This window comes from Zootoca vivipara, chromosome 1 (genome assembly GCF_965207765.1).
Source record: "Zootoca vivipara chromosome 1, rZooViv2.hap1.1, whole genome shotgun sequence".
NCBI classification, from domain to species: domain Eukaryota; kingdom Metazoa; phylum Chordata; class Lepidosauria; order Squamata; family Lacertidae; genus Zootoca; species Zootoca vivipara.
The window spans coordinates 58,631,391-58,643,948 of NC_142582.1; the positions used below are offsets into that span (position 1 = coordinate 58,631,391).

Genomic DNA, 12,558 nt, shown 5'->3' on the forward strand with positions numbered 1-12,558 from the left:
CCTGCTATCTGACAAAGGAGATAAGTGTATGGGTGAACTGAGGATCTCTTTTATTTTTATCGTAAAGGGATAGTATAATTAATAGTAGGTTGGCTTGCACCCATGGTCAATGATTGTGCGCTATAATATCTGACATTAGAAATATCCCAAGTGGTTACAGAATAGGTACTGGGTCAAAAGTACACCCTTGTATTGATCACACGCCATACTCAGCCTGAGAATTGGTGTGTGTGCTTTAAAAAAACACAAAAACCTTTCAAATCTGTCAAAAGTACCTGTCATAACAGTTCCTTTGACATGGTTGATTGCCTGAATTTCAGAACTGCTGAGAAACCCTACTTAGTAGAATGTCAGACCACCTACAGAGAAGCAACCTGATCTGGTGAGGGTATATATGGGGCACTCACATGGTGCTCCCTCTTCTACAAGGGCTGCCACATTCACTGTGGTGAAGGGAATAGTTCTGTACATGGAAAGGGCTGTGCAGTGCAGAAGAAGCTATTTGCTTTGCTGCATACATGAGACTTTCGACTGAGGCACTAGAGCATCTACATCCTGTTGTCAGAGGGTGCACTAGCTTTTGCAAACTGGAATCAGTGCACTTAATTTCCATAAAGCATTATTAGTGGGGGGGAACTGAGGAGGGCATACAAAGTTTAGATTTCTTTTTCTGTGATGCTGATATGGGAGGCGTGAGATGTAAAGATCACTGTCAGACACAAGCAGGAAATGTTACTTCTCCCATATATTCCACCCTGAGTACTCTAAATGGGCCCTCCTTTGTGGCAGGCATTGGTACCCCTGTGACTAGGAGCTGCTTAATGCTAACAGTGCCGTCTGCGTTATTTCTGTAGCATCAAAGGTGGCCATGACTGGGCCACTTGAATTGGAGCTGGAACTGCTCTTTTGCTGTTGGAATCTTCCTTGCAGCACATCAGACCATGGATCCATCTAACTGGCAGGGGCTCTTCCAGATTGCAGGCATGAGTCTTTCCAAGCCGTACCTAGAGATCCAAGGAATTGAACTCAAAACCTTTTGCATACAATGCATGCACTCTACGCCTCTACCACTGAGCTCTGGCGCTTCCCCTAATCAGTCACTGCATCTCAGTGAAAGGGTCAGAGAGCCATGGCTGATTTCTGCTGGAATCAAAGGCTGTGGTTGTGGGAGAAGAAGCAAGACCCCTTTGGGGTGTTAATCCTGTGATCTCCCTCCATCGTAGGCTCAGGTTGTATATTTGTGTAAATAAACCATCTATTCTAAGGATACCACATTCTAAAGTCTCTGCTGCGCCTCATTCCAAAGGAAACACGAACCCTGGATAAGCACCTGGAACCCCTGGAATCTTGCATTGTTCGGAGATTGGGGTGGCACGCAACAATACTATATTAAAGGTAAATGGTAAAGGGACCCCTGACCATTAAGTCCAGTCGTGGACAACTCTGGGGTTGCGGCGCTTATCTCGCTTTACTGTCCGAGGGAGCCGGCATTTGTCTGCAGACAGTTTTTTCTGGGTCATGTGGCCAGCATGACTAAGCCACTTCTGGTGAACCAGAGCACCGCATGGAAATGCCGTTTACCTTCCCGCTGGAGCGGTACCTATTTATCTACTTGCACTTTGACATGCTTTCGAACTGCTAGGTTGGCAGGAGCAGGGACAGAGCAACAGGAGCTCACCCCGTCTCAGGTATTTGAACCGCCAACCTTCTGATCGGCAAGCCCAAGAGGCTCGGTGGTTTAGACCACAGTTTTAATGGAAATGTCATTTTAATGGAGGCATTTAATGAGAAAACCAATAGCTCATTTCAGCAAGCTCAGGAGAAAATTCAGCTGAATGGTAGGCCAAGAGGTTGGAGCAGGGGAGTGGTAATAGGACCCATTATTGTCAAAAGACTTTTGAAATTATGTGAGAAGCTATGTCAGAAGCCTGCCTTCAGTACTAGGACTAGCTATGCGTTTTTTCTGTGACCAGCTTTATTCAGGTCAAACTAAATGGTCACATAATGGACCCTTCCAGCTGTGAAATCTTTCTCTTTCTCTTCAGTGCTTAAGGGCTTCCTCTCCTCCACCAGCAATTTGCCTTTTTGGAGGCTTTTCGGCTAATTGTAGGGCTAAACTTGCAGGCTTTCTGAGGCATTTCTAAAAATTATAACCAGCTTCCCTCCTGTTGAGTAGTAAAGAGTACCTGTCTGCTGAAGAGCTCTCAGGCTAAACACAGGGGCTGGGTGAAGCCTTTACGACCTGTCACAATGCCTCTCCCACAAAGCCCTGCAGACTACAGCAAGTCTCCCAAGAGTGATTTGGGCAGGTTGCAGCTTTTTCTGCGGCAAAAGAAACTACATCTCCCTCCTGTAAAAGCATAGGAGCTCTGTTCCATATTAAATATGGTAATCTGATCACCGTTCCCCTGTACCCCTTCATTGTCCACACATGGATGAAAATAAGACTCCGCCCCCTGTGTCTAAGATAGAGACCTGGTTCAGATGGTCGTTCAGTGTTTTATAAAGAATGGTTTATGAAGCCGGGGACAACTATTGGGTCCAAGCACATCTCCCCCATCTCCCTGCCCCCATCATGCACTGGCTTCAGCCCAAAGATCTTGGCTTGTATTAAATGAAGATTTCTTGTTATGCAGGTGTGTGCGGGTGGGTGGGTGGGTAGATGTGTATAAAATGTCCAAAGCCCTATTTGGTTGTAATGCTGGTGCTTCCCAGCACTGCATCCTCCTGGCCACGGATCGTTTGTTTGCTTATAAGATTCCTATGCTGGTGTACAGGGAATTGCCTCCCAAAATGTACAAGTCAGTGTACTCTTCCTGGGCAAAATATTAAGAAGGGCAGTATACAAATGCCTTAAGCCATGTATGGGATACCTGTGGCCCTCCAGTTGTTGTTGGTCTATAAGTCCCACTATTCCTCATCATTTGCCATGCTGGCTGGGGTTAATGTGAGACATGGAATCCCAACAACATCTGGATGGCTCAGGTTTCCCATTCTTGCCTCAGTTAAGTAATTAACTATGGTTTGCATAGACACAATGGCTCAGTTTGAATATGACACTGAGCATGTGGGAAAGACACATGCACTAAAAGATTTGTTGTTTTACACACCCAGGGCAATAATTGAACCAGACACCAGTTGCTTGTTTAGTCGTTTAGCCGTGTCTGATTCTTCGTGACCCCATGGACCATAGCATGCCAGGCACTCCTGTCTTCCACTGCCTCCTGCAGTTTGGTCAAACTCATGTTCGTAGCTTCGAGAACACTGTCCAACCATCTCGTCCTCTGTCGTCTCCTTCTCCTAGTGCCCTCAATCTTTCCCAACATCAGGGTCTTTTCCAGGGAGTCTTCTCTTCTCACGAGGTGGCCAAAGTATTGGAGCCTCAGCTTCACGATCTGTCCTTCCAGTGAGCGCTCAGGGCTGATTTCCTTCAGAATGGACCAGACACCAGAGGATTCTCTAATAATCTCACACATGGGGTGAGAAGAGTTCCCTTAGGCAGGGAGTTAGAAATGGCTCTGCTTGTGTGGTGGCCTCTTAGGTGCTATTTAGGTATGGATTTGAGTGCTGAGGTGGTAGTGGTGATAGTGGTACCAATTTAAACAAAATAAATTGTATTCTTTCAATATTGTAAAAACAAAACAAAAACAAAATACCCCAGTCAGCTTCCCAGTTGGGAGGGGTCAACATTATTTCCTTTGATTGCTTAGCAACAATGATTAAGTGTCCTTATCAATGGTGCTGCCTACTGCATGCTGAAGCATTAGAGCTGTCTTCATTTTTGCCTGATTGATTTGCTTTTTAAAAAAACAATAAAGCTAAGAGTCTGGGGCCTCTGCTGGTCTGCTCCCCTCTCCACCAAATGCAACCCTTTCTATGCATCTGTTGGCAGCCTTGTACCCTCGTCTTGTCAGGGTTAAGATTCAGCTTTTTCACCCTCATCCAGCCCAGTGTTGGGTCCAGACACTGAGCCAGGGCTTGCACTGCCTCTCCTGATTCCGGAGTTATAAAGAAATAGCACTGGGGTCATGAGCTTACTAGTGACACTTCACCTCACATTGTAGAATCCATTCCACTTTTCCAAGTTGCTAATTGACATTATTCTTGAATGAAACTCTTCTGCATCAGAGAAACGGAGGCACAGAGATTTGAATATTTAAGTTACCTGACCTCTGGCTTCATGGGGAGCCTGCAGCCATCAGAACTCAGTTTGTTTGTCCTTGTCTCTCTGTCTGCCACAGGTGTGTTCCTTTTCTGCTGGACTCCTTTCTTTGTGGTCCACATAACCAGAGCCTTGTGTCACTCCTGCACCATCCCCAGCGAGGTAACCAGCATTGTGACATGGCTGGGCTACGTCAACAGTGCCCTCAACCCCATCATCTACACCGTCTTCAACACTGAATTTAGGAACTACTTCCGCAAAGTTTTGCACATCTTCTGCTAACATTGCTGGATTCTAAACATAGAACTGGATTCTGAATATAGAACAGAGTGTACTACACAAGGCAAAGAGCCAGACAAATTTAACTTCTTTGTATAGTTTATTAAAGTTTTATTTCTTGCTACATTACTGTGTGCTTCAGTCTTTTTTCCCTCTGGTTGGGTGAAGACAGATGCTACAACAATGCAGTTCCTCCTTTGAATGCACAACAATTATGGACATAGCCATTTATCCATGGCACAAATGATCTTTTCAAATAACTCTTTTATTGTCAGATGGAACCGGCTTCCTCTAGTTTTGTGCTCCCCAGATGTTTTGAAGAGAAACTTCCATCATGCAACTCCCACCATGCAAGCTAAAGCTGCTGACAGCTGTAATGCAAACATCTGGAGGGCACCAGGTTGGGGAAGGCTGATAGAGGCGCTACTACTTTTGGTGAGACTTCTGATGTGGCATAAAAACAAATGTGTCATCACCCCTGTGTATCACCTTCGAGTGTGCATCTACATGCTAAGTTCCAGCATGTGCTAAGAAGCATTTGCAGTGGTTGCCCCCCACCCCAATTTATGGTACCATTTTCCCCTAAAAAAGAATTCAAGCACCTTCTGGTGGTGCTGTAAAACCTTTCCTAGTTCTAATGCTTATTATTTTATATCATTAAAATCAAAGGATTTTAAAACATAACTACCATATAACTGACAATCGCCAATAGATGTTTATCTCTGCCTGGGACCTTTCTCAAGGGCTATGGAATTGGGCAAAGGGGGAAGAAAACAAACATAGCCACCATATCTATAGCAATCTATACCCTCCACTAGCCTGCAACATTGGCCAGTTCCACACCCTTTGATCAGAAGCATAGCGCAATTTTCGCCAGGCTCTGAACATCCCTGCAGCATGGGAAAGACGCATGGCAGGAAAATGTGTGTCATGTATGTACAGTGGAACCTTAGTTCTCAAACACCTTGGTTCTCAAACGCTTTGGTTCTCAAACTCCGAAAACCTGGAAGTACCGTAAGTGTTCCGGTTTTCGAACAATTTTTGGAAGCTGAACGTCCGATGTGGCTGTCGGCTATTGTTTCCGGGGCGCCTGCACCAATTAGAAGCTGTGCCTTGGTTTTCGAACATTTCAGAAGTCAAACAGACTTCCAGAACGGATTAAGTTTGGCACTTTCGTTTTTGCTATTTATTTTGTGGTTTTGTTTTTGAAGCTTTTTCAGTTAATTTGTTTTTGTGACTGTGTGGAACCCAGTTCAGCTACTGATTGATTGATTGATTGATTGATTGATTGTGTGACTGTGGAAATGGATAAAAGCCCCCCATCCAAACAATGACTACCATCAGTGCAGGGAAGGAAAAAAAAATTAAATTTTCATTTTTATCATCTACAATACTGTCTTATTTATTTTATAGTACAGTACAGTGATTATTGCTTTCATTTTATGGATCAATGGTCTCATTAGTAAAATTCATGTTAAATTGCTGTTTTAGGGGTTGTTTTTTAAAAGTCTGGAACGGATTAATTTGTTTTGCATTACTTTCTATAGGTAAGCATGCCTTGGTTTTAGAACACTTTGGTTTTGGAACGGACTTCTGGAACGGATTAAGTTTGAGTACCAAGGTACCACTGTACTATATGTTTGACCTGCGTGCAGTGATTAAAAGACCTAGTTCAGTGGAGCCCAGATAAGCAAGGTATGGGTTTATGTACACTTCTGCATAAATTGTGGCCACTGAAGGCCAGAGGTCAGCAGTAAAAGCAGAGATTGCAGTTCAATATGCTTTGCTTATTTTGCCCGTATTGATCTCCACAAGGCAAGTCTGTGGAACATGTTATGGGAATGGAGCAGACATGACACTTAATTGCTAATGATCCTTTGAGCAGGGTAGCTGGAGAGCAATTCATTCATACATAGGAATGTAGGAAGTTGCCTTATACTGAGTCAGTTCATCGGCCCATCTATTGTTGGCTTTCCAGGGATTCAGGCAGGAGACTTTCCCAAACCCACTGGGGACATCAGGGATTGAAGCTGGGATCTTTTACCTGCTAAGGATGTTCTCTGCCACTGAGCTATGGCCCATCCACTTCCCTTCACTTGCTTGGGAATCTCATCAGAATGATTCTAGGCAAGACAAAAAAAAAAAGTGGTAGGTGAACAGAACCTGACATGGACCAGGGAAATGATGGAATGTCTTCTCTCAAAGAATCATAGAATTGTAGAGTTGAAAGGGACCCTCAGGGTCATCTAGTCAACCCCCTGCAATTCAGGAATCCTGCCCACAGCTATCCCTAGGTGGGCTTGAACCACCAGCCTTCTGGTTAACAGCCAGATGCGCTGACCCATTGCAACACAGAGGTCGTCAGAGGAGCAGCTTCTTGGACAGATGTGCCCCTCTGATGACCTCTAGTATTAAGTACGCTGCGCAGGTAGCTCTACAAAGTTGCTTTTTCTTTTTAAAATGCACAATACAGTATTTTCAGTATACTGAAAACCCAGCATTGTGAAAGCCACCTGCAGAGCATACTTAATAAAGTCTTTCCCCCACCTTTTGTAATATAGGCTGGGACCAAAGAATCACAACAACTGAACAAGGAGCCGGCCCTATTCTCAGCCCACCCAGTCCAAGGAATTCCAGTTCATCATGAAATCCTACAGGGAAACTTTGCTTAGCATCTTTAGACTTTTTCCTGATGAGCACAAATTATGTGAAAAATCTGGGCCAAAACCAAAGGAACTTGACAAATGAATCAATAAATAATATTTTTTAAAATAGTTTTAAAATATTTTCCCCCATATAAAGGTCTCCATATACCATGAGCAGAGAATTTTGACCTGAGCCGAGAAACTGAAAGTATATAGGAAAAGGCCCTTGTAGAGTTTGCCCTGCTCTCCTAAGGCCCAAATCCACACATCAAACTCCATTCATCCCTGGAATTACTATCCCTACAGTTTAAGTCAGCCCATCCAGTTTATATAATGATGCTCCAGAGAAAATGAAAACACAAACAGGATGTCTGCCTGATTAAAGATAAAATCTCATACACACACACACACACACACAGTTTATAAGAAACGCTTTGCTGAACTAACTCCATATAGCCCAGGCATGTACTGCTTCCTGCTGAAGACTTCAAAATTATTGTTTCTATTTCCCAATAAGCTCTTGCAACCCACTTGTAAGAGAACTCCTGCTGGTTCATGACTGTCCAGAAGGGTAATAAAGAAGGGAAGCAAGCCAATTTTCAGGCTGGGCCAATCGCACGCTTCATTACCTTCCTTGCATGCACAGCAGGGGTTATTTAAACAGAGCCTGGCAGAGTTTTCTTGTACGCCCAGGGACTAATATCTCTAGATATTATACATACATAGGAGTTACAGTTTGTCTGGAATTATGCTTGGGGTGGCTGGATCTGTCAATTCTGGTTTCTCTTAGTTTCCCATTTTTCCAATCTCAAATTCAGTTCTCAAGTTCACATCAGTTTGTGGGGTTTTTTAAGTCCTCATGAAAAGTCATCATAATTTTAGTGTGAATTTTTCATAATTACACATTTGTATGCCATTTTGCCTAACATATACATTTTTGAGAGCATTTCCCCCTAAAATAATGCAGTTTGTAAGTCCCCCCCCCACTAGTTATTTTTATGCACATGCTACTCCACTACTTGCATTTTTGTACATATTACTTGGCTGGTGACCAACATTGCAAAATAGGAAGAATGTAAACTTCAAAAGATGGCTATGTTCTATTGTTTCAAAAAGTCTGAATTCAGCAGATTAACCTTCAAATGCAACTGAATTGAATTTCTCTCTCCTCCCTAAATAGCACCAGTGCGCTCTCTCTCTCTCTCTCTCTCTCTCTCTCTCTCTCTCTCTCTCTCTCTCTCTCTCTCTCTCTCTCTCTCTCACACACACACACACACACACACACACACACACACTATTGAGCTCCAGGTAATAGATTCGGTTATTTGCATCTAATGATATTAATTAAGAGGCAGATGATTAAACCAACTCGCTATTTTGTAATATGTTTGCTGTTCTAATTTTAACCTTCGAATGTGCCAACCAAGTGAGATTGAACCAAGGACTGTTGTCCCAAGGCAGTTCACGAATCATGTAAAGATATGCACAGAATCCTGTAGCCATGATGACTTCTAGCGTCCGCCTTGGGAATTCTTTGGAGACGATTCCTGAATTGCTTAGGTGTCACAATGGAACCAATGGGATAGAATCAAATGATAATTTGAAATGGATTTCCAATTAACATTGAAGTCAGATCACAGCTGGAAATTATAAAACGTAGCTGTGGCGACTGGGGTTGAAGACTGGTAAGTGGGTGTGGAGCTTCTTGACCCAGGCTTTTTCTTTTTTCTTTTTTGGTGTTGGGAGGCGGGAGATTAAAACTGCTCTTCCTATTTTCCCTCTGCGGAGAAAAATATATAGGGTGAAAGCAGCACTGCAGAGGGATAAATTTTTAGCAGAAAAATACAGGAAGAGGCCATAAGACTTCCTTCCTTCCTTCCTTCCTTCCTTCCTTCCTTCCTTCCTCCCTTCCTTCCTTCCTTCCTTCCTTCCTTCTCTAGCTGTTGGTCTCCTCTTGCAGCTTCCACAACTGCATTTAAAGGGGAGGGGGAGAAATGTAAGGAAAAACTACGGGCAAATAAATGGCACATTATTTCGGTTAGATCTGTTCCAGTTTCTCAACATTTATCCTGAATAGCTTCAAACTGAGTGCCGTACTGAGAAAGTAAAGACTGTCTGCTATGGCTCTAGCATGCTCCCACCCCTGGTGTACATATTATCCACAATCCACATCTCTCCTGCAGTTTCTTGAGAACTACTACTGTTTGTATTGGGGTGACGGTGCAGTTACCCTTTAGTGTTCAGAGTGAGCAATGTTCATCTGGGGAATCTTGATTAGAGTGTACACTTTACCTGCTCCAATCACACACAGAGAGATGCTCATAGGTAAGAAAATAATAAAGTGGTTTATTGTAGGAAATACATATCTTGGATAGAAAAGTTTCCAGTTCTGGTCTAACTAGTGTAGAGCTGAACAAGATAGCCATAGTTAGTTGAAGATTGCTTCTAATATTGAGGTCCAAGAGAGGAAGTGTGAGGAGGAGGAAGCTGTAAACAGAATGAAACATAAGATGTATCACTCTGCAAGGAGATAAATAAGGTGATAGGTTAAAGGATCAGGGATGGTCTGGAAATGTGGATGTCCCTCACTCTATCTTAACCCCATGCAAACTTCTCTGAGTTGCATCCAAATTGCCAACAGTTCAGTGCGTTTTCCCTTAAACCAGCTTCCATCCAATTTGAAAATGTAAGCCACATTCACTTGACGGCTAAGCCCTTTGAGACAGCCATTGCACATGTGCAGATGACAGCTTCATGAATAGGAGTTCCAGGGGACTTCAGGTAAAGACATCCCTGCCTCCTCTCTGGTGTGCACACCATCTTGCAAATGCAACTTGAGAAATAGAGGAGTCTCGCTGCATTTTAAGACATGAATGTCTACATAGCCCAAGACTGGGTGGTGGCAATAGCAATCCTAAATTTATTTGCTTCTATTGAGTCCTGTCAAGGAGAGTCTCCAGAACTAGCAGCACACAAGCTGGGTAATATTTGCCTCTGTTAATGCCCAACACTCATGCCTCATATAATTCTGTGGCTCCCTCCCACGCCTTGCCTTGTTTGTACAACTAATGACAACTAGCATAATAGCATAAGCACGGAACTACACAGCAGGGCAGCACCAGCAGGGGAGACACCTTGAAGAGTCACAAAGTGTGTTCCCAAGGAGGCTTATCCTCTTGCACAGGCTGTGCACCGCTGAGTTGTGATTAGGCAAAGCTACATGGCACTTCCTGACATTTTGTCCGCTAAACTGGTCAGATAAGAAGGAGTTGGGCCTTAGAGAAAAGAGGAGGGGAGAGGAAAGTAAGAAGGAAGCCAGTAGCCAGAGGTGCATGAAAATGCTTGACCATGAAAGGAAGGAAGATTGAACTGCCGTGGAGTATATTGTTCTGCATGGTACACTTCTCTTGGAGGCAAAATGTTTAAGAGGTTCTAGCACTTCCCTGGTCTTGGTTTCCTTTGGAATGTGGTTACTGAAGGCTAAATGCCATTTTGAAATATTTGCATGTATTTACCAATATATCGGTTGCACATAGTTGGAGGTAGAGCTTTGAAATGCCTCAACAGACCCTCAAAGCTCACTGCTCCCACTTCAGATCTTCTAGCAGAACTGACAGCACAATAAGATTCTTGCAGAGAACAACTCAACTCTTTAAAAAAATTTTTTTTAAAAAAAAGCTTCCTTATGTCTAACTTGAAATGCCAGTCTAGAACCTTTGCTTACAAAATACCCAGCTAGGAGTGGTTGTGAGGGAGAAGAGAGGCACCCTCCCACCCCCCACCCCATTCCTAGATTGGGTCTCATTTTAATTTTGGTTACTTTTCCCTTTCCCCACAGAAAGAATGATCATGGATATAGTGAAGTGGAAGAGGTTGGGAGATGTAGGCATACACCTGGTATTGGGACATATTTTTGTGTCATCTGTGTTCTAAATCTGACCCTTAGGTTTGCACCATGCAAAGCAACCCTGCTGAGCTCAGTTTCCCCAGTCACCCTGATGCTGTTGGACCCAGTTACTCTTTGCAAAGGTCTTGTTTCCCTGCTGAATTGCACTGCTCCTCTGGCAAAAGGCCAAAGTCTAGCAGAAGACATGAGGAATGTGAAAGGGACTGAAAAAGAAGCAACTCCTTTTCCCAAGCCCATCTCCTTTTGCAGCCCATTAAGAGTCGAGTCAGCTCTTATCTTCATCAGATAAAGGTCAGGGTGGCACAAACACGGCAGATAGCACTGGTGGCCTTTCCATTCAGAAGGGAGATGATAACCAAGAGATGATAACCAAAGAGGTAGGAAATCAGGAGTCCCCCTTCTTTCAACCTTCAAATCCTGGTTTTGCCATGAAGCACTTGCTTAACTGTTGTCTTTGTCCATAGAGTTTTCTTGGCAGGGATACTGGAGTGGCTTGCCAATTCCTTCTCCAGGAGGAAAAAAACATCAAAAAACATCAAAAAAAACCAAGATCATGGCCACTGGTCCCATCACCTCCTGGCAAATAGAAGGGGAAGAAATGGAGGCAGTGAGAGATTTTACTCTCTTGGGCTCCTTGATCACTGCAGATGGTGACAGCAGTCACGAAATTAAAAGACGCCTGCTTCTTGCGAGAAAAGCAATGACAAACCTAGACAGCATCTTAAAAAGCAGAGACATCACCTTGCCTACAAAGGTCCGTATACCGTGTTTCCCCCTTTTTAATACGTAGTCAGAAAGTAAGCCATAGCAGGCTTTTTAAGCATTTGTGCAGATTAAACACCCCCTGAAAATAAGCCATACCTCCGCGCAGCAGCGCCGCTCGCCTCGAGGCAGCGGGACCCAGCAGCAGCGTCGTCCTTGTCCTCCCGCTGTTGCTGCTGCTGCTGCCGGGCCAGGCAGAGGTGAGGCCGCTGCTCGCCCCTGTGGGCTGCACCACTGGAGTGATGGACGGCGGCGGGAGCGCTGCTGGCCCCTTCCGCGACGCTGGAGTGTCATGGGCTGCATGGCCCAAGGCAGAGTGGTGACGGGAGGCCCGCAGGCCCTTCCGCACCACCGGGGCGACACACGGCGGGAGCGCTGCTGGCCCCTTCTGCGCCGCCAGAGCGCCCGGCGAGGAGGCCTGCCGCCCCGGCGCCCAGAACCAGCAGCGGCAGAGCGGAGCGCTCCGCAGCGCCGATCGGGCGGAGCGCTCCGCAGCGGCAATCGGGCGGAGCGCTCCGCAGCCCTGATCGGGCGGAGCGCTCCACAGCGCCGATCGGGCGGAGCACCGAGCCAGCGACCTGGCCTCTTCCTGCCTGCCGCCCCGGCGCCCAGAACCAGCAGCGGCAGAGCGGAGCGCTCCGCAGCGCCGATCGGGCGGAGCGCTCCACAGCGCCGATCGGGCGGAGCACCGAGCCAGCGACCTGGCCTCTTCCTGCCTGCCGCCCCGGCGCCCAGAACCAGCAGCGGCAGAGCGGAGCGCTCCGCAGCGCCGATCGGGCGGAGCGCTCCGCAGCCCCGATCGG

General features: G+C 45.4%; 1 protein-coding gene across 1 annotated transcript in view; it reads left to right on the plus strand.

Annotated features, from left to right (window-relative positions):
• DRD4 (dopamine receptor D4) overlaps nucleotides 1–4,565 on the plus strand; it is a 34,658-nt gene extending 30,093 nt beyond the window's left edge. The window contains exon 4 of the mRNA XM_035124091.3: nucleotides 4,242–4,565. Within this exon, the coding sequence (XP_034979982.2) occupies nucleotides 4,242–4,444 (203 nt within the window). The 3' untranslated portion in view covers nucleotides 4,445–4,565. The remainder of the gene's footprint in view (nucleotides 1–4,241) is intronic.
• Nucleotides 4,566–12,558: the final 7,993 nt, after the last annotated feature.